General features: G+C 39.8%; 1 protein-coding gene across 2 annotated transcripts in view; it reads right to left on the reverse strand.

The window, feature by feature from the left end:
- RRAS2 (RAS related 2) overlaps nucleotides 1–19,027 on the reverse strand; it is a 75,066-nt gene extending 56,039 nt beyond the window's left edge. For both annotated transcript variants that reach the window (XR_008553478.1, XM_037522701.1), the window contains exon 1: nucleotides 18,614–19,027. Coding sequence is in view for 1 of the 2 variants with exons in the window: in XM_037522701.1 (XP_037378598.1) it covers nucleotides 18,614–18,721 (108 nt within the window). In the remaining variant the exon portion in view is untranslated. The remainder of the gene's footprint in view (nucleotides 1–18,613) is intronic.
- Between the last annotated feature and the right edge of the window lie 2,295 nt (nucleotides 19,028–21,322).

A 21,322-nucleotide genomic window follows, 5' to 3' on the forward strand; every position in this document is an offset into this window, starting at 1 on the left:
TAAGACAATATTCATTTTCTACACCTACAAAAATGTTAATAATTTTGTGCTGGGAAAAGTTAAAGCATCATTTCTTCACACAGGAAATCTAAGGTAAAATTAATCACCAGTTCCTGTAACCACCAAGATGAAACCAGATACTGTGCTTTGGAGAAATCTTCAGAAATTGCATACAGTAATTTCAAAAGCAAATCACAGCACATGTTTATACACATATTCACACAAAACAATTTTACTCACAAACTCAAATATGAACTTTTTACTGTAATAAGAATTTTGCTCAAGTTTTATTTGTTGTTTGAACAGGAAAAAAAATAACTGCCCATCCTGAAGGGAAACCCCTTAAGAACACACTTGTCTTATCAACCAAGTCATAATACCGTAAACACCACATGAAAAGCTGCAAGTTTCCATTTGAATACATAATCAATTTAGAGTATTCTGTCCTTAATTAACTATAAACTATCTCAGAAAATTTTATGAATAAAAAATATTAAGAATATGTATACCCACCTCGCACCTTAGGAAATAGAATATTAACAATATGAAATTCCCTTCATGTGCCTTGAAAATCATTTTTCTATTCCTCCCCCTCGTCCCTTCTTCCCAAGAAGTAACCAAACCTAAATTTGGTGTCCGTCTCAGACATTTATTTAACAGTGGTATCTGTAGAATGTATACCTCAGATTTCTTAAGATACCTTTTAAAGAAAGGATGCCATCAGTCATCTTTGACCCCATGCTAGCTTTCATCAGTGCCATCATCAGCAGTTTTAGTAGATTACATGTCAAGCAGTCAAGTGTGCTTCTGAAGAAAACTCATTTCTCCCTCTTGTCTCCTCCCTATTCAGTGTTCCTCCCAGATTTATCACAGAATAGAATTTAATTCATTAAATGGCATTAAAAATCCATTAAGTATTGGCATTTTTGTTCCAATTTAACATTCACAGTCTGGGTAAGAACATCACTACAGGGCCTCCCCTGGTGGCCCAGCAGTTGAGCGCTGGGCTGCAAAGCTACCCGCAGCCTCTGCAGCGCCGGTTTGATCCCCAGCCACCGGCAAGGGTCCCACATGGGGCACAGACCTCTCCTACTGCGCCCACTGCTCCCCTCAGCAGTGCATTTCCTCAGTCTGCCTGTTCTGTTCCCTGCTCTGGCTCTGGTGAATTCTTCCATCCTCCAGCACTTCTGACTGTACCCAGTGCTTGTATAAATAAATAAATAAATAAATAAATCTTTAAAAAAAAAAAGAACATCACTATATTCAAGAATCAGGAAAACTTAAATATGAGTGTCATCAGTTACTTGCTATAGGAACTTGGGTAAACACTTCTTTCCAAGCCTCCATTTCCACCTATAGGATAAAAATAATAATAAACATGACATCAAGTTGCTTTATGCTCATAAAGATGTATTACCTGTATAAAATGAAACAATGCATACAAAAGGTTTCTGAGAACATCATAAAAAGCAAATGCCAATTTTTTAAATTCTTAAAAATTATTTTAAAAAGTTAAAATGTGCCAAATCAATTTTTTAAAATGAGTTAGATAACCTAATACTTTTATCACAGAACTTAAAAAGTAGTAAAATGTTGAAATTACACTGACTCTTTCAGCCTATTTATGATGAAATAACTTCTGCAAGTAAATAATTTGTTCCTAATTCCTGTGACTTAAGATCACTCACTTTTTAGAAATTAAGATATAATAATTGAACCATCTGAAAGAAATTATAGAGATGGCAGGTTTTTAAAGGTGATAAATACCACTGAAAAAAAAATTTTTTTCCCAATCCTTTCCTTTTTGCCATAAACAATTTAGAAAAACCCAAGAAATGACAGGATTTATTTATGGATATTCTGCTGTAGGAAAGAAACCCCCATCCTTTCCCTCTCCCTACCAAAAGAAAATACCTCTTTTTCTTTCAGCTTGGAAAATGGCATTACATAGGTGTGAGGAATATCATGGCACCAGTAAAAGTATGAAGAGTTCTATCACAAGCTAAACCAATGAGACACTTACATGTTAACATTTATAAGCCAATAACCAATAACATTTATAAGCCAATGAGCCATTTATATATTATACAAGAAAAAGTATAAAGACAACTCTCAAAAACCTTAGGAGAAAGGTCAAAGTAGATATAACAACCTAATATTTTTTAACTCGTGTCACAGGACATTAGAATCGATCAGAAAAGATCTTGGATTTAATCCCTTCATTTTATATATGAACAAACTAAAGCCCAGTTAAGCATAGATCCTTTTACTGAAAACAAATGTAGGAACTGGGGGCTTTTGACCCTAAATAACAGTATGTTGCAAGAGTTCTTTGAGCACATTAGAAAAAAAAATATCATGTCACAAAATGCAAACTTTAGAGAACAGTGTAATAAGAGAGACAAAAGTTAAAACAGAAGCATTGAGGAAAGAGACACAACAACCTCAAAAGTAACTACACCTTATAAACTTACTAACCTGGCCTTAGTAGCTCACAAGATATTTATTAATCACAAAGGAAACAGTGATAATTTTTCAGTGGTTAACCTAGTGATCAGATTTCACATCATCTGTAATGGGTAAATAAACATGTGCCTCCTTAATGTGATGTCCCAGAGAAAGACTTTTCTGATATTTTTGCCAATACTACATAATTTGATTCCAATAATAAGAAAACATCAGACAAGCCCAAATTGTGGGATATTTTACAAATAATTTTAAGAAAAATAAGTACAACATGCGCTCCTGGGGGGAAATAAACATTTTTTTTCTTTCATTACCAAAGACATTATTGAAACAACTGGTGAAATGTGATTAAGTTAGATGATAATTTCCTGATTTTGGTAACTATACTAAGGTTTTACAAAAGACTCCCGCTTTTGTGTTCTTTAGGAAACACTAAAAGGGCATTACTTTTACAACATATTCTCAAAGTGTTCAGAAAAATAATGCGCAGGATATGTGGGAAGTACGCGAGTGAAGCAGCTCGTCCACACTGGACAGTCCCTCAGAAAAAGCTTTGCCGAGACAAAGACTGAGTCACATCTAGAAAGATGACTAAGAGCAAATGACATACATGGGGAAAGATACAGCTTCAGGGTCACAAGTGTACATTTTATACAGTGACTAAATGTGATCAAGCTGTGTCTGAGTATGGGAATTTCTAACAGGTATAGGGCACATGTCTTTGGGATTGCCTGGTGGGGGAAAAGCAGTCTCCAATGCAGCATATATATGATGGGAAGGAGACGGACAAGGAGGCAGAAGAGGATTTCTTCACTCCTTATTCAAGCCCAGCTCTTCTGATTTCAACTCAGGGAAAAATGCTTCAATAACTTCAATAACATGATGATTTAAAAAAAAAAGAAAGAAAGAAAGAAACCCTCAGAAAAGTTCATTAAGGTAAGTCTTCAAATGTAAAGTGATTTATTTGGAGAAGGCAAGAGTCCTTTTGGACTTAGTAATCAGAAAATATGGATTTAAGTCCCATCTCAGCCATTATTGTAGGATTTTGAGCAACTTACTTACCCTCTGGGCCTGTTTCCATATCTGTAAATAAGAAATAATAAACAATAAAGAGTAAATACAGCAATGCTTCTAAAACTTTTAGTATGGCGCCTAACAAAAAAGGCTCATTAGCTTATGCTCTATCTATATATGTATTTACACATGTATGTGTACATACTAATTCCAAGTACTCCTCATAAGTCCCTGTTCCTTATTAAAAAACAAAACTTGAAACCCATTATATTCCAATTCAGTTACTGTATAAGCTAGGAAAATGAACTGAAGTCCAACCACCTTATCAAAAACATAAACTAAAATTACCTATGTAAGTTCTTTTCATTTTACAGCCATGGTAACTTATTAACAAAAACTCAAAGTTAAAATAAGAAATTACAAGATGTAATTATTCAGATGCCAACTACTTATTTGTGTAGATTATTTAAATAATTTTAGTGTCTTTTTCAATGTTAACTACTCCCTTGTATAGTTCACAATCGCATCTTTAACTCAACAAAAAATTAGAAAACAAGGTTTAGTTACCATTAATAATCCATTTAGGCAGTATTCTATATAAATAGCTATTCATATGTATTAAAGTGAAGAGAAACCATTGAAGTAACTACTAGGATTCACTTTAAGTAATAAAGTATAGACTATTACAAGGGGTTCCATTTATTTTAAAAAAAAAAAAAGGAATGTGGGGTATTTTGTGACAGGCCAGTAAGACAGCTGGAACAAAGCTGTTGGAGCAACAGCTGTGTACTATGTACTGTTCATCTAAAACCACAAACTAAAGTAACCCATGTCAGACAACTTCATTTGACTAATCAGCTCAGCCAATGAATGCTTCCTCCCTGAAACTGTATGCTATACAGAAATCTAGCATAATTCGCAATGATTTGAGGAAGAAGAAAAATTAAAACATCAGACTATGTCTATAAATGCAAAATTAAAATCTGAAAATCACTATCTAATATTATAACAGAAGACAAAGTTTCTATACTATTTTAATACCTGCTAAAAAGAACCTCTCAATCTTCACTGTGATAAAGAGGAAATCCAAGATCAACATCTTATGAAGTCTGAATTATTAATACACAACCTTAAAAAAATCCTTCCCCATCCTTAACTTTGAACTAAGAAAAATGTTCTACCATAAAGCATTGCAGCGGTTATATGAAATTTTAAAAAGAATTCCTATTAAGTACTTTGATGATTAAAAAGTAGCTAATTAAAACCAAGTTGGTGGCATGCAAATTCTACATCAGTATCTAAAAATAATAAAATCATATAATGTTAAGGCATTCTGTTATAACCATTCATTTAAGTCTGACAATAAATTAACCTTTGTTTTATATTTTATCTCCATTTTTTTGACTCCCAAAACACACAAATCCTCTAGTATTAATTCCACTCCTTCCTCAATTTAAAAGACATGCCTGTGTGTGCTTGCACACATGCACATACACATATATGTAAGGTACATTCCCCTACTTTACTTAGCTGACATATAATTTTGGAGACAAAAGAAACAAAACTACAAATTTAACAGTCACACATCCTTTCCAAAAGATTTCTGAAACATTAATGGCATATCTATCTCAAATCTTTCTTTGCAGTTCAACTCGTCCACTTCTCACTATTTTCTTCCTTTCAGCTAACAAACTGCTGACTGTTGTAATCTCAACCACATGTCATCATTTAACCAAACACAAGGTTTTAAGAGAAAACCCACCAGGAAATAAGACAAAAGCAATAAATCTTTAAGACCTTACTCTTAGCCTATTTGACATTTCCTGAATCAGAATTTCCAAAGAGAAATTAAAATAGGTCTATCTTCTCCAAAAATTATTGAACATAATATTGAATGTCATGCATCAACTGCTAAAACTCAAATTCAAATCTGTATATGTCATATATAATCTTTCAATTACAAAGAAACTCTGAAATCCAAAATGAAAGCCAATTCAGATCTCTGTCCTCTTGAGAAACTAGCTGCTATGGAACCATAATGGATACAACTCATCTTAAAACTTTTTTCTTCAACTATTTACAATATCCTGTTCAAGATGTAATATTAGCTATTAATAAATATTAACAGATATTTTGCTATGAGCTTACTTCTATGTAACAAAGATATTCCTAGTCTATGGCTCTCAAGATCTAAATATGAAGAGGAAAATGTACAAATACAACTACAGGGCAGACATTCAGCCAAAATATTCCAATTCTAAAATTCTCCACTGACATACTTGTTTTACTTGTGAGCAATCTAGAGCTTACAGGCTTTAAAATAATAATGCCAAAGAGAACCAGACACAGAATGGCTGTCTTGTTCAAAGACACAGTCATAGAGTGGCTGAGCCAAGACCTACATTGTCTTGGCTCACAAGGATTCTTTACACTACTTCATGCTGCCTTTTCTCAGACAAGTAGTGTGAATTTCTCCAGGTCTAGAGCATCTTTTTAAAAACCAAAAACAGGGCCTCCCCGGTGGCGCAGCGGTTGAGCGCTGGGTTGCGAAGCTGCCCGCGGCCTCTGCGGCGCCGGTTCGATCCCCGGCTGCTCCCTGGCCACCGGAGGAGGGTCCCACATGGCGCGCAGACCTCTCCTGCCGCCCGCTGCTCCCCTCAGCAGTGTGCTTTGGTCCTTCTGCCTGCTCTGCTCCCCGCTCTGGCTCGGTGAATTCTCTCACCCTCCCGCACTTCTGACTGTACCCAGTGCTTGTATAAATAAGTAAAAAAAAAAAAAAAAAAAAAAAAATTTAAAAACCAAAAACATGACAGCTGTGGTGTTTAATTTCATAGAGTACTAATGGCAATGACAAAGGCAACCACAGTAAATTCCTCAGAAACAACTTTTAAAATATCTCTACTTTTACATTCTCAATGCAGAAAATATAAAGTGATTTTTAAAAAGACTTAATTAAGAGTGCATAAATAAAGGTTAAAAAGACTATAAAATATAAAAAGGATGAAAAGAATAAAAACAAATTATTTTAATTATTTCACAAGTACATAACCAAATCATACAATAAATGTAAATGGGTTGAATTCCCCAACTAAAAGATAGACTCTGACTTAATTTTTAAGATCACATTACGTACTACTTACAAAATGTAAAATACAAGTGAAGTAAACTGATACCAAAAGGAAAAAGAAATGACAACAAAAATATCACAAGATGAAATTCAAGGTAACACTTTCTGCAAGACTTACTCCACTATAAATAAAGATAGAAAGATGAAATCATCGTAAGATTTTATATACCAAATAATAAAGCAGCAAGATTAGAAATGCAAGAAAAATTTAAATACACACTCTTCATGGGAAATTTAACAAAACATATTTCAGTACCATGGGCTAAGTAGGCAAGGAAAAAAGAACAATACATAAGATTTAATAAAATAATCAACAAGTTCCACTATAATAGGCTTGTATAAAATTCTGCACCTTTTAAGTTACAAATACTCATTCTTCATTCATGTTCTTGGAATATTTACAAAAAACAAGGGTAGGGCCTCCCCAGTGGCACAGCCATTGAGAGCTGGGTTGCGAAACTGCCCACAGCCTCTGCAGCGCCAGTTCGATCCCCGGCTGCTCCCCGGCCACCGGAGGAGGGTCCCAAATAGCGCGCAGACCTCTCCTGCCGCCCACTGCTCCCCTCAGCAGTGTACTTTGGTCCTTCTGCCTGCTCTGTTCCCCCTCTGGCTCTGGTAAATTCTCTCACCCTCCCGCGCTTCTGACTGTACCCAGTGCTTGTATAAATAAATAAATTAATAAATTTTTTAAAAAAAGGGTATATTTGGCTATTAAAAAATTTTAATGTTCCAAAACACAATTTATAGGTCATACTCTTTGACTATAACCCAACAAAGCCAGAAATCTATAAAAGGATCCATTCAATTCCTCCCCAAATTTAAAGTACTTAAAAATTAAAAGCATATTCAAACTGAAACTACTAATTATTAAGAATAAAAAGGGGCAAGATTTCATATCAAAGGGAGCAATGAAAAACCAGTCTTACAGAACTAAAAGATGGTGTATGGTACACAAATAGAAAACAAATTATTCCTACAAACTTGAGGCCAAGATAAAGACATGGAAGATAAAGCCACTAAAGTTTTGATTCAAAAATGTTGAGACCAGGGCCTCCCTGGGGGCGCAAGGGTTAAGACGCCACCTATGAAGCTATCCGTAGCCACTGCAGCACAAGTTCAATTCCAGGCCAGGGAGCTACCCACATGGCACAGCAGACCTCTCCTGTCTCGCCTTCTGCTCCTCTCAGCAGTGTGTCAGTCAGTCTGCCTATTCTGTTCCCACTGTCTCTGGTGAATTCTCTCACCCCCCACACCTCTGGCCTGTACCCAAGTTCTTGTATGCATAAATAAATAAATCTTAAAAAAAAATGTTGAGACCAAGAAATTTCATAAACAGTCAAATCACCAGTTATGCAAAGGTAAATATAGTCTTAGACATCTTTTTAGTAAAAAGTACTTGAAAGTGTTCTGTAAATCACAGTTCAAAATATAAACTTACTGAGGGTTGTTGTAAGCACTAAAAACAGTTAGAATGATAGAAATGGCACGTAAAAGCAATAACCCTTAATGGGGAGAGGGTACCACTATTACTCACTATTTTAATTATAATAACAGAAAAGACAAAAAAACAATGTTTTTGAAACATACACCTTTAGTTGCTTTAAATAAAGACACTAAATTTATTAAAGGGGTGGATGGAAACAAAGCAGACAAAACTGAAATTTCTCATTTTCTGTAAAATGGGAATAAAATATTATTCTGATATTCTAATGAGTTTAAGAATATGAATAATTTTCAGGTAAATCCAAATAGGAACATAAGCGAAAACACACAAAAAATTATATAGCAAAAAAAAAAAAAAACCAGTTCAAAGGCAGGTTATTATGCTGAAGCTCATAGTCAATATCTCTATTATTGTACCTTAATTTATTAACCTTCCCTGAAGAGACATCTGTCTACAAAATTAAGCAGAAATTCGCTCCTTAAACAGTAAAATTGATCACCCTTTTGCCTCGACTTGGTTGCTCCTTTAGGCTTAATTTCCCTCAGTAACTAGGTGATTATGACGAGCAGATCTTGTAGGGACAACTGAGATTTTAACTTGGATCTCCTGGTCACAGTGATGTCAGCCAGGTTTCTCCCCTGTGGTTATTTTCCCTTTGATAATTAAAATCCTATGGGCAAATACTTTGAGATGTTAATGCCCAACTACTCAAACTTTCACTCAATCCATTAATGATTCTTACTTAAATCAATTGGTATGATTGCCAAATGGAGATTTTCTAATTCCACCATTTCTTCTATTTAGAATTCTACCTTAGGGAAGACTTTTCCTTCCTCCTTTATTTTTATTTACCTTATTTTTTTAAGATTTATTTATGCATACAAGAACTGGGGTACAGGCTAGAGGTGCTGGGGGAGTGAGAGGACTCACCAGAGTGGGGAACAAAACAGGCAGACTGACTGAAACACACTGCTTAGGGGAGCAGCGGATGAGACAGGAGAGGTCTGCTGCTGCGCCATGTGGGTAGCTCCCTGGCCAGGGATCAAACCCTTGCTATAGTGGCTTCAGATAGCTTCACAGCGCTGTGCTTAACCCCTTGTGCCACCAGGGAGGCGCTGCCTTATTTTATTTTTATTGGAGTTCTCCTACCTTGCTTCTCTCTCCTTGACATTCCATCATCATTTCATTTTTCTGAGAGCATTTCTTTACTTTCTGTCACTACAAGATGCTCCAAGCTCATCTTCTATTTTCCCTACCAGAGAGCTGTGACCAGGTATTTCTCTAGAGTTCCTTTAGTGGAGAGTGGTTTTTAGAAACCTAGAACTGGCACTAGGTGTTCTCAGTGCTAACCACATACCAGGCATTCTCAGCAGTTACGGGGGGGGGGGGGGGGGGGGGGGGGGGTGTATATAGTTGTGTACTTGTGTTTCCACACATGCATACTTTTAAAACCCTAAGTTTATACCATTATTTTCAATTCCAGTCAAGCATTACTTAACTTCAGTTCATCCTTTCACTTTTACACATTTGTAGTTCCCTTCACCAGTGAGAAACTTCACTCCATTTCTACAATACATTCACTTATTTGCTTAATCCTAGAACAAAAAAAAAAAAAAGCTTCAAAATTGCAAATCTGTGCCAGTGACTCCTTACTCCATAGAAAAGCTGTTAGTTCAACGGACTTGTTTTGAGCTCTTTTTGTCTTTATCTGAGGACATAGTCCAATGCCAGCTTCTAAAGTTATTCAAATCAGTTGTTTTTTAAAATTCCACCCCCAACCCCCACTTCAGTGTGGTCAGTTATTCATTTGAATTGAGGTTCAGATCATTTATAGGTTTGTACTCCACCTTAGGGTGGTTTTTTTTTTTCCCCCTTCTGGATTTTATTTGTGTGTTTGCTGTTTACATAATGTGTTATGTGAAACATTAACCTGGTTCCAAACCTTCCATGGAATCCTCAACCACCCCCTACAGGTAGGTAACTAACCTCATTAATCTCCATTTTACCCTTCCTGTGTTGTTTTCCCCAACAAGCAAATACATATGTTTTCTTTTTCTTTTTAAAGCCATTTATTTTATTGAGGGAGATAAGTTGTTTGAAAGCTGTGTGGTGGTAGACAACGACAAGAAACATGTTAGGAGTCAGGTTTCGCGTTAGTAAAGGAGAGTAGGAAAGGCTCTGCTCAACATATATGCAAAACAGGCTTCCATACTTCTCATGGTTTCATTTCAATGGGTCACTTTCCAAAGGATTCTGGAGACCAAATGAGAGAGATAGGTCGCTCATCTACCAAGAGGCTTTAGGTCATCTCTCAGTCAAGGCATCCATTGAAAAGATAATCAATGGTTCAGATTCCTCTGCAGGATTAAAAAGTCTGTTCACATTGCATTGCCATGCTCCCCACTCTTGGTCCTCTTTTCCATGTACTCTTTCTTCAAGCATTTTCTCATCTTCTGGTCAAGATCACTGCAATGACCAAAAAAATTCAGGACACCGTGCCTACTCAAGGCCATTACTGGAGGGTTAAAGTGGCATTCACCAAAGATGACTCCACACCTCAAGTAGGTATATTTTCTTATTTCCCCTTCTTTCTTAAACAGAAGATCATGTGGAATACATACTATACACTTTTTATTTTTCACTGAGCCAAATCACTTCATTAAGATCTGTTTACAACTGCATTATGCTCCTCTGGGAGAATGTGCCAAATTTTATTCAAACAGTCTCCTCTCCTATAGATTGTTCCTAATTTTTGTAATTACAAACAATGCTATCACTTCATGCATGTGTAAGTCTATCTTTTGGGTAAATTCCTGGATTTGGGATTACTAAGTAAAAAAGTAGCACATACAGGGGGGCTCCCTGGTGGCACAAGGGGTTGAGACGCAATCTATGAAGCTATCCGCAGCCACTGTAGCACGAGTTCCATCCCTGGCCAGAGAGCTGCCCACATGGTGCAGTAGACCTCACCTCTCCTGACTCACCTGCTGCTCCGCTCAGCAGTGTACTTTGGTCAATCTGCCTGTTCTGTTTCCCACTCTGTCTCTGGTGAATCCTCTCACCCCCCACACCTCTGGCCTGTACCCCAGTTCTTGTATGCATAAATAAATAAATCTTTAAAAAAAAAAAAAAAGCAGCAGCCTCCCTAGTGGCGCAGCGGGTTGAGCGCAGTGCTGTGAAGCTGTCTGCAGCCTTTGCAGCACGGTTTCGATTCCTGGCTGGCCAGGGAGATACCCACATGGAGCAGCAGACCTCTCCTGCCTCGCCTGCTGCTACCCTCAGTCCGCCTGCCTGTTCTGTTCCCCACTCTGTCTCTGGTGAATCCTCTCACCCTCCCATGCCTCCGGCCTATACCCCAGTTCTTGCAAAAATAAAAAATAAATATTTTTTTTAAATTAAAAATAAATTTAAAAAAAGCAAATAGTCAAATCAATATCCACCTTATGTCTCCTTATACAACACACAGAGAACACACCATATTTCTGTATTATTCCTGCCCTCCCAAACCATGACCTGAATCTAATTATAAAGAAACAGACAAATCCAAAATGGGGCCTCCCTGGTCGCAGCACTATGAAGCTATCCACAGCATGAGTTTGATCCCCGACCAGGGAGCTAACCCACAAGGCAAAGCAAACCTCTCCTGTCTTGCCCGCTGCTCCCCTCAGCAGTGTATTTCAGTAGCTCTGCCTGTTCTGCTCCCCACTCTATCTCTTGTGAATCCTCTCAGACCTCTGGCCTGCATCTTGTATGCATAAATAAATAAATCTTTAAAAAATAAACAATTAACATGTACTCTTCAAAAATGTTATTGTCATAAGACACAAAGACTAAAGAATTATTATAAATCAAGGATACAGAAACAGAATATATTGCATAATCTGAGATTTTCTTTCGCATAGAGCATTACTAAGACTATTGGTAAACTGAAAAAGTGCTGCAAGTTAAATAAAATATTGATGTTAATTTCTGATTTTGGTTATATACTTATGTAAGCAAACGCCTTTTTTAAAGGAGATATACATGGAGCTATTTAAAATAAGCGGCACTGTCTTTAATTTACACTCAAATGATCCAGAAAAAAGTACACACATAGGGTAGACAGGAGGGAATAAAGCAAAAAGTTAGCATTTAGGAAATCTGGGTAGAGTTTGAAAAAAAAAAGGCAACATCAGATGCCTTTTTGACATTACATTCAAATTTCTAGTACTGAATAATTACTTATATACAAACTCTTTTTCCTGGGAACAAAATCATCATGTGAGGTGACAAGATAAGTTTCTGATAAGTAATATTAATCTAATATATACAAATGCTGATTCTAATATTTTATAATTAAACAATGATTTGTTGCTATGTGATGCTATGTAACCAATAAACAGTCACATGGCTTTTATGAAACACTAAAAATATAATTCACAAGGCATCAAGGAATTCAATCTAATTATGTCCTGAGTAGCACAATTTTAGAGTCTTATATTTCTTTGCTATTTCAAAACCACACAGAAAATATGACAATATATAAATCTTTGAGATACATTTTTCTCAGACAATGAAGAAAACCTGAGATATTTTTCTTTGTGAAACAAAATAAATCAAAGGCCTGCCAAGGACATTACTTTAAACTAAGTTTCAATCCCAAACAGACTCAGAGGCTCTACCCAAAGTAATTCAAGATCAAGGCCTTTCAGGAAGATTCAATTACAATTAACTCTATGTTGTCTACAGGCCAAGTGAAAGTCCTTTGCTCATTATTACTTTGTTAATAAGAGCATAGAGTATTAATACCCTAGAGGCACTCCTACTTTTCCTCACCAAAAAAAAAAAAAAAAAGTAGTAAATGTTCACATAACGAAATCTGTTTCAATTTTATGAGATCAATTTTTATTTAAAAGCGAATCTTTGGGGGCATCCCGGGTGGCGCAGCTGTTGAGTGCGGGGTTACGAAGCTGCCCGCGGCCTCTGCAGCGCGGGTTCGATCCCCAGCTGCTCCCCAGCCACCGGAGGAGGGTCCCACCTGGCGCGCAGACCTCTCCTGCCACCCGCTGCTCCCCTCAGCAGTGTACTTCGGTCTTTCTGCCTGCTCTGCTGCCTGCTCTGCTCCCCACTCTGGCTCTGGTGAATTCTCTCACCCTCCCGCGCTTCTGACTGTACCCAGTGCTTGAATAAATAAATCAATCTTTAAAAAAATAAATAAATAAAATAAAAACGAACCTTTGGGCCTCTCTGGTGGCACAAGGGGTTAAGACTCAACCTATGAAGCTGTTCGCAGTCACTGCAGCACGAGTTCGATCCCCGGCCAAGGAGCGACCCACATGGCACAGCAGACCTCCCTGACTCGCCCGCTGCTCCCCTCAGCAATGTATTTCAGTCAATCTGCCTGTTCTGCTCCCCACTCTGTCTCTGGTGAATCCTTTCACACACACACACACACACACCCACACATCTGGTCTGTACCCCAGCACTTGTATGCATAAATAAATATTTATAAATAAATAAATAATAAAACCAAACCTTTAAAAAACTGAAACATACTGCTCTAAGAAAATCTTTTTCCCAACCCCTCCCCCACATGTAAAGTTACCAGTTTATTTTCCCAATGGTATTAAACAAACTACTTTCATTTCAAAGCTAAGGAAAGACCCAAGATATTTCAGCAATACAAATGAATTTAAAATCCCATATGAGAATATGCCAACCCATCATCACTTTGCTTCCAATGGTATTGGTATTATATAAAGGGAAAACAAGATTTTTGACCTACTCAACAGAAAAGTCCCCACTAGATACTGCAACTTTCCCAACCTAAGACAGACAGACACACACACACACACACACACACACACGTGAGAGAGAGAGAATTTTAAGGCGCCCTAAGTCAGAATTTCCTTCTGCTTCTCCTTTGACAAAAGCAATCATCCTTAATGAGAAAGATCTTCCTTGACTGCCAAACATTTGTTAGTTAGGGATTGCCAGGGAAATTAATTCAATTGTTACCAAAATTAGGAAATCTGTAGCTGTGTCCCACTTCTAGGGGAGGTGTCTTATTTTTCAATGCCAAGAATTCATTTGTAAATTATTGTGAAAATGTAAACTAGTAATTTGCACATTAAAGATAACTACAGTATTGTTTCTAATTCACAGATAAAAGTCATTTTAAAGTGATTTCTAATTGCAGGAGGAGTCTTCAGTTTGGAGCAACAAAGCAACAAAACAATTCAGAAATCTAAACTTAGAAACTTCACACATGGATCAATTAACTATTAACACAAATACATGAGTCTCCAGATCTCTTCTAGTATCTCTCCCGCAGGAAAAGGCAATCACAAAAGGCACTTAGCAAGACAAACTCTGGATAAAAAGCAATTATCTGAATTAGGTCCAGACTAACAGGTTGTTAAAAGTGACTAATACTCAATAAATGAGAAATGAGCTCCCACTACATAGCTCAATATTTGAGAAACTGATGAATTAAAAAGGCAGGATGCTAAACAAAGAAGCTGGGAAATTCCTCTTTTTTATTCTGTAAAATATGTATTACCTCTTCTCCAGAGTTGCCAGATACAACATTTACCCAAAACCCCAATGATTATTCCATTATTTCCTAATCAAATTCCAATTGAAAGAAGTTTCCCAAACTTTAAATGAAATCAATATGAATCACCACACAGAAGTGAAAAGGCGAGTATGACTCTGAGGTGGGAAGGGGATGGGTTGAATATTTAGAATGAATAACAGACCAGATTTATGTGTCAAGGAAAAATGAGTAAGTTATAAATTTTGGTTCGGAGGAAAAAGGTACAGAAGTAACAGGAGCAATACACAAATAAAACCAAGTAACTATTATTACTGACTTACTCTGTAGATGGCACTGTGCTGAATGACATGCATGTATTGTTTTATTTGCCCCCCAAAACCCAAAGGGGACTGTTATTAGTCTTCCTTTTCATATGGGGGAAACTGAGGCTTGGAGAACCTAAGAAAGTTAACCAAAGATACACAAAAGAACACAAAAGATGAATAAAAAAGAACCTAGAATTAGAAAAGTGCAGACTTGTTCACTCAATTCCAACATATCATGGAGAAGAAACTAAAACCTTGAAGAGATTAAGAAATATTAAATATTCCCCAGTGTCACCTGAGTGGAGAGAGCTAGAAGTCAGATAGCCAATTTGTTTTCATTTCAACTTACAAAACCTTACATTCGTTTCCTAATGAGAGTTTATTTAACATTTAGGTGTTCCAATTAACAATAACTTAAAATGTTTTCCAAGAAACTAGGAACAGAAACAAGTAGGTGATGTACACATACATACTTTTAATAACAAAATATCTTATATTTTACCATGGTTTTTTTTATGATGTTATGTTACTTTTAAAGAGAAAAAGGCACCTCAGTGAAGTAATTCATACTGTAATCTCCTAGTTATAGGCCTGGAAGGCCTCAAGAAATTTAAGACTAAAGAAAATTAGGGCTAAAGGCAACGTTACTTTTTTTTTTTTTTTAAGATTTATTTATTCATGCATACAAGAACCAGGGTACAGGCCAGATGAGCCAGAGGGTGAGAGAATTCACCAGAGACAGAGAGAGGAGCAGAACAGGCAGATCTACTGAAATACACTGCTGAGGGGAGCAGTGGGCGAGACAGGAGCGGTCTGCCGTGCCGCATGGGATTCTCTCTAGCCCGCCGGGATCGAACCCACGCTGCAGAGGCTGCAGACAGCTTCACAGTGCTGCGCTCAACCACCTGCGCCACCAGGAGAGGCCCAGCAACATTGCTTTTAAGTTCACCATTCCAAAATTTAGTTTTTTTCTTCTCAAGATCACATAATAGAAAAATATATACTACTTAACACTATAAAAACGGTATCATTTTAGTAGTCTTAATAAATAAAACCAATTTGTGCCACCCTGATCTACACTGCGAACTGACTTCCACTTGTTAAGATGATTATGCCTCTTCCATCTCCTCTCCTTCCAATTACTACTGCTAGACAATCACAGCAGAATGAATTTTAATTTCCCAGGAGTCAGACAATAAATAGCTCAATTAAATGTAGATGATAAATAGTAACTTTCACGCTATAATCTAAGATTAGTATAATAATGACAACAATGATGTCTATAGCCTTACTATGCAGTGGACATTCATTCTAAGCCCTTGATATATGTTAATTCACTTAACTTCCACAGCAACACTATATGGCACTTTGTATTTCCCCAGTTTACAGATGGGGAAAGCTGAGTTACCCAGAGCTTTAATTTGCCTAAGATTATACAAGCAACAAGTGGCAGATCTTAGCTTCCATCCAGATGGTCTGGACCCTGCCTCCCCACAAAATCTCCTAAAGTCAGAACCTTTCAGTAGCCCCAAACCAGCTGCCCATGCCACTGCCTCACTTGCCTGCCTCAGGTTGGCATAAGACTGCCCATTCTCATATATGGTATGTCGTCTCTCCCACCACCAAATCTACAACCAGTACATATTTATAAATCTTTTCCTGAGTCTGAACTACGTGTACATTGAAATGTATCACAGAGCTTTACATATACCCACATAATAGTAGCCATCATAAACTGCAATTACATGACAGATACTAATCTAAGAACATTCCCACAATTTAAAGGGTTATAAAGAATGCATGACCATTCCCACTTTACTGAAGAGAAAACTGAGGATCAGAAGATAAATCTTTTTTGGCAATGTTCTCACAGCCAATAAATGACAGTAGTGTAGGTACTCAAATGTCATGACTCAAAACTCACACCTCTCCATATTTATATGTATACGTGCCTCATTTACTTCTTTATATCATCTAGAGCACGTAATACATACAGTACTACTCATAAAATACTACTCATAAACTATTAACAAGGGAATTCTAGCAAGTCATTGGGAAGAAAGCAATTACTGTTATCTTAGTGGTTTCTAGTATTATTTCCTAAAAAAAAGTTCCAAAATCTTAACTTAGAGATTCAAATACATTCAGATGGCTCCTCTTCCTGAAAAAAATAAAGTAGTTGTGACTTAAACCTTTCAGAAACTTTATTACCTGGAACCCAGGATCAATCTTTCACTCCTCACCTCCATACTAACTACAAGTCTCCGAAGAGTTAGCTATAAATTGTTTGCCTTTGTCATCAGTAAAAGCTTCTACTGGTTCTAAGGAAATAGCAACATGACAGCATCCTTGATTCTGCAGCCTGCTTAACTTAAACTAATCTCACCTCTTAGGCAGTGTGATTTTTTTAACCCACTAATGAGCATACTGTAAATGCTCATTATATAAACACCTTCTCTTCCTGGAGACAAAGGTTTTAGCAGCAGTTTTTAATCCCCTGAAATACTGTAACAGCAATTATTGCTCACTTAGTCAATATGCAAGCTAACAACCACATGCATGTTTCAGTACTCTGTATTTTAATGTCGCTATATAGGTCAAGTGAAATGAAATAAGTCCTTCAAGTATCCCAGTTGCTACCAAATGGGTAGAACGGAAGCCAGAAATAAATATTTCACCAAAGCATCTTAAGAGTACTCCTGATACACTAACAATGTCTTTGTTACCTATTAAAAGGGGGTACCTTCTTTCTCTTTCCAACATATGCCACACCTTTCAGGTTGACAAAAACAGAAAAATATCTGGGTTTCTTTTTTTAAACCCCCCCCCAAAGGCTCACTCAACCCTCTTATCAAGCGTAAATCCAAAGAACGAAGAATTCCACCTCCCTTACCAAACCCCTGACTTTCCAAGCCTTCAGCAGCCAGGAAGGTTGGGGGCTGGAGTGAGGGTAATAAGAACACACTTCACAACGTCTGCCTAGGTCGGTCATCTCCTAGCCTGGCCCATTCCAAACTTCACCTTGGCACAGCGAGCAGCAGGAAGGCACCAGGAATTCCTAGGAAATGGTGTCAACCTTATTGGAGAACATTCTTAACTTCCTCGAAGCCAACATTTCCCTGGGGTATCATCACACACTCCCACCCGGACACATTACCTAAGCGATCACTTAAAAGCAAAGCACACACACACACACAAAGAGAACGCACGGCTCCGCGCGGGCACCCCTGGCTCTGCGTGCGCGCAGGAGCCCGCAGACCACGCGGACGGGCGGCCAAGTTGGCACCGCGGCGGCCCCGGCAGCGCGGGGAGGCCGGGGCGGCTGCAAACCTCGAGCCGGGGGCTCCAGCGCGGGCCAGACACCCAGGCCCTCGGGGCAGGAAGCCCGGCGCTGCGGCGCAGCCTCTCCCGAGGGCTCGGCCGCCGGCCGGAGCGATAAGGTGGATCTGCGCTTCCCACCCGGCGTGCTCCGCCCTCCGGCCACATTCCTGAGAAGCCCGACTCCGGGGACGCGAGCCGGGCGCCCCGCGGGCAGGAGCGCGACGCCGCCGGGCAGCAGCGCGGAGCCCCGCGGCGCCCCCGGTGCGCCCCCGGTGCGCCCCCGGCGCGCCCCCGGCCCGCGCGGCGCCTCCGGGGCGGGGTGGCCGGCCGCCCCGCCACAGGTAGCCCGACCCCCGCCCGCCGCCGCCCCGGCGCCCCCGGCAGGCCCGCCCAGGCACCTGGATGAACTGGATGGTGAGCGCCGACTTGCCCACGCCGCCCCCGCCGACCACCACGAGCCGGTACTTCTCCTGCCCGGAGCCGTCCCGCCACCCCGCCGCGGCCATGGGGACGCCGCCGAGCCCGGCCCGGCCACGCCGAGCCGCCGCCCGCCCTAGGCCCGGCTCGGGAGACGTGCGCGGCCGGCGGGCTGCGGGCGAGCGGCCGGGCGGGGGTCCCGCGGGCCGGGAGCTGCCGGGGCGGCCGGGGCGCGCGGCAGCGCGGCGCCGGGGCTGGCCGGGTCCCGCCCGACGCGCGACGAAGCCTGGCGACCGCGGGGGCCGGGGGCGGCTGCGGCCGGGGGTCGCGCTCCTCTACACGGCCCCGCAGCGCCTGCCGAGCGCAGCCTCCAGCGCTGCTACAAATGGCCGTCTGGGGGCCGGGCTGCGAGGCTGGGGCGCTGCATATGCATGAGGGGGCGGGGCCGGGCGGGGCCGCGCGGGCCCGGGCTGAGATTCTGAAGCTGACCCAGGGCCCAGACCCCCGCGAAGGAGCCCCTCCAATCCCTGGACGGGGAGGGTGTGGGGGGGAGGGTGTGTTTGTGTGCGCCAGAAAGGGCGTGGAAGTAAGTCGGTGTCAAGTGGGAGTGGGAAAAGACAGTAGACACAGTGTGACCATAATTGTGTGTGTCAGGGCTTGTGAATGACTGTGTAGATGAAAAATGCAGTATGTGAGAGCATGTGTGAAAAATAGAGCTGTAGTCGTCTTCACTCAATTTGTAGGAGAGTAGAGATCCTGTTTTAAGAGTACAGATGGTGACCATGATTGTGTGAAAAGCAGTGTGTGACAGTGATTGAGGACTGGAGATGTGTCTCGATAATTGTGTGTGATGGGCTTGTGGTAATGGTGGCGTGTGAAGAATGTGACAGAGACTGAGCATGGGGAATAAGTCCCAATGATTGAGGGTGTGTGGACAAGAGTGAATGTGACGGATTTTGCATATGTCAGGAGAGTATCTTGGTTGGTTGGGTGTGTGTGAGAAATGTGGTCGTTATATATAAGGAGTGACTGTGAGGGATGAGCTTGTATTTATTTACATCTGTATACCAGGCACTGTGCTCTGTGCTCCACAGCATTTTGTGAACAAATAAAGTCCCTGCCCTCAGGGTACCTAGAGTACATGAAGACAGCCAGGACAACAGGTGAATTATAAGATATAATCTCGTAAGGGCTGTAACTACTAAACACCATGTAGCGTGTGTGCCCATAGAAAAACCATTTACCCCTTGGTCAGGGATGGCTTCCTCAAGACCTGAAGAGTAAAAAAATCTAGACAGATAAGTAGAAGAAAACCATTTGAAGGAAGGGAGGCTGCATGTGCAAAAAATCAGAACCAAGAAAGAAAGAATGGTGTTCATAGTTTTGAACGTGTTCTGTGAGTTTGCATGCCAGTGACTGTAAATTATCTGTATGCAAATGTAGCAGAAATGGAAGTTTATATAGAAGCAATGGAGATTAATAGTTATGGCCACAGTCTCTAGTATCAGACTGGATTCAAATCTTGGGTCTTCCACTGTGGAATTATGCTGGGAAGTCATCCTCTGTCTCTGATTTCTCTTTACTAAAGTAAGAACAGGGGCCTCCCTGGTGGCACAAGGGGTTAAGTTGCAACCTGTGAAGCTAGCCACAGCCACTGTAGCACGAGTTAGATACCCAGCCAGGGAGCTACCCACATGGCGCAGCAGACCTCTCCTGACTCGCCCGCTGTTCCCCTCAGCAATGTATTTCTGTCAATCTTCCTGTTCTGTTTCCCCGCTCTGTCTCTGGTGAATCCTCTCACCCCCCACACTTCTGGCCTGTACCCCAGTTCTTGTATGCATAAATAGATAAATCTTTAAAAAAAAAAAGTAAGAACAGTAAGACTACCTATTTCATGGTTGAGGGGAGGGTGGAGTTGTTAATAAATATCAAATTAGTTAATACATATAAGGCACATAAAACAGTGCCTGGAATATGGTAAACATTTATAGCAGTTTTATAATATAACTGAAAGTTCTTAGACATAACTTAGTGACTATTGGAATCACTAGAATGCAGCAAAAGAGATGCTATATAACTTCCAAGACTAGGTCATTCTTATGGTCTTGCAACTGCCATCTGTTCTCTTGGGATTCTCACATTGGAAGAAACAAAGTAAAAATCTGGCTACCCCAAGACTGCCATGCTAGAGAGGCCACATGTAAGCATGCCAGTCAGAAGTCCAGCTGAGCTCCCAGTCCACTGCCCCCCAACAACTAACAGCCATGGGAGACCTTCCGACACCCAGCTCCATAGAGCCTCAGATGACTGCAGCCCCTGCTGGCATCTGACTGCAACTGCATAAAAGACCCCAAGCAAGAGGAGCCCAGAGCAGCCCTTCCTGACCCACAAAAATCATGAGCAAAATAAAATGTCAACTGGGTGTGCTTTTTAAATGTTATTTGGGAATGGTTTCAATTTTCAAGTGTAAAGAATACCAACACATCTTTACCCAAATTCAACTATTATGAACATTTTGCTCCACTGCTTTGTCATTATCCTCTCTGTGTCTCTCTCATATATATATATATATATATATATATATAATTCATATATATAATATATAATATACATAAATAATTCATAAATACATGAATTTTTTAATCATTAAAATTAAGTTACCTACATTATAAGTCTTTTATCCCTAAATG

This window comes from Talpa occidentalis, unplaced genomic scaffold (genome assembly GCF_014898055.3).
Source record: "Talpa occidentalis isolate TD23 unplaced genomic scaffold, MPIMG_talOcc4v2.1 talOcc4.3, whole genome shotgun sequence".
Lineage (NCBI taxonomy): Eukaryota > Metazoa > Chordata > Mammalia > Eulipotyphla > Talpidae > Talpa > Talpa occidentalis.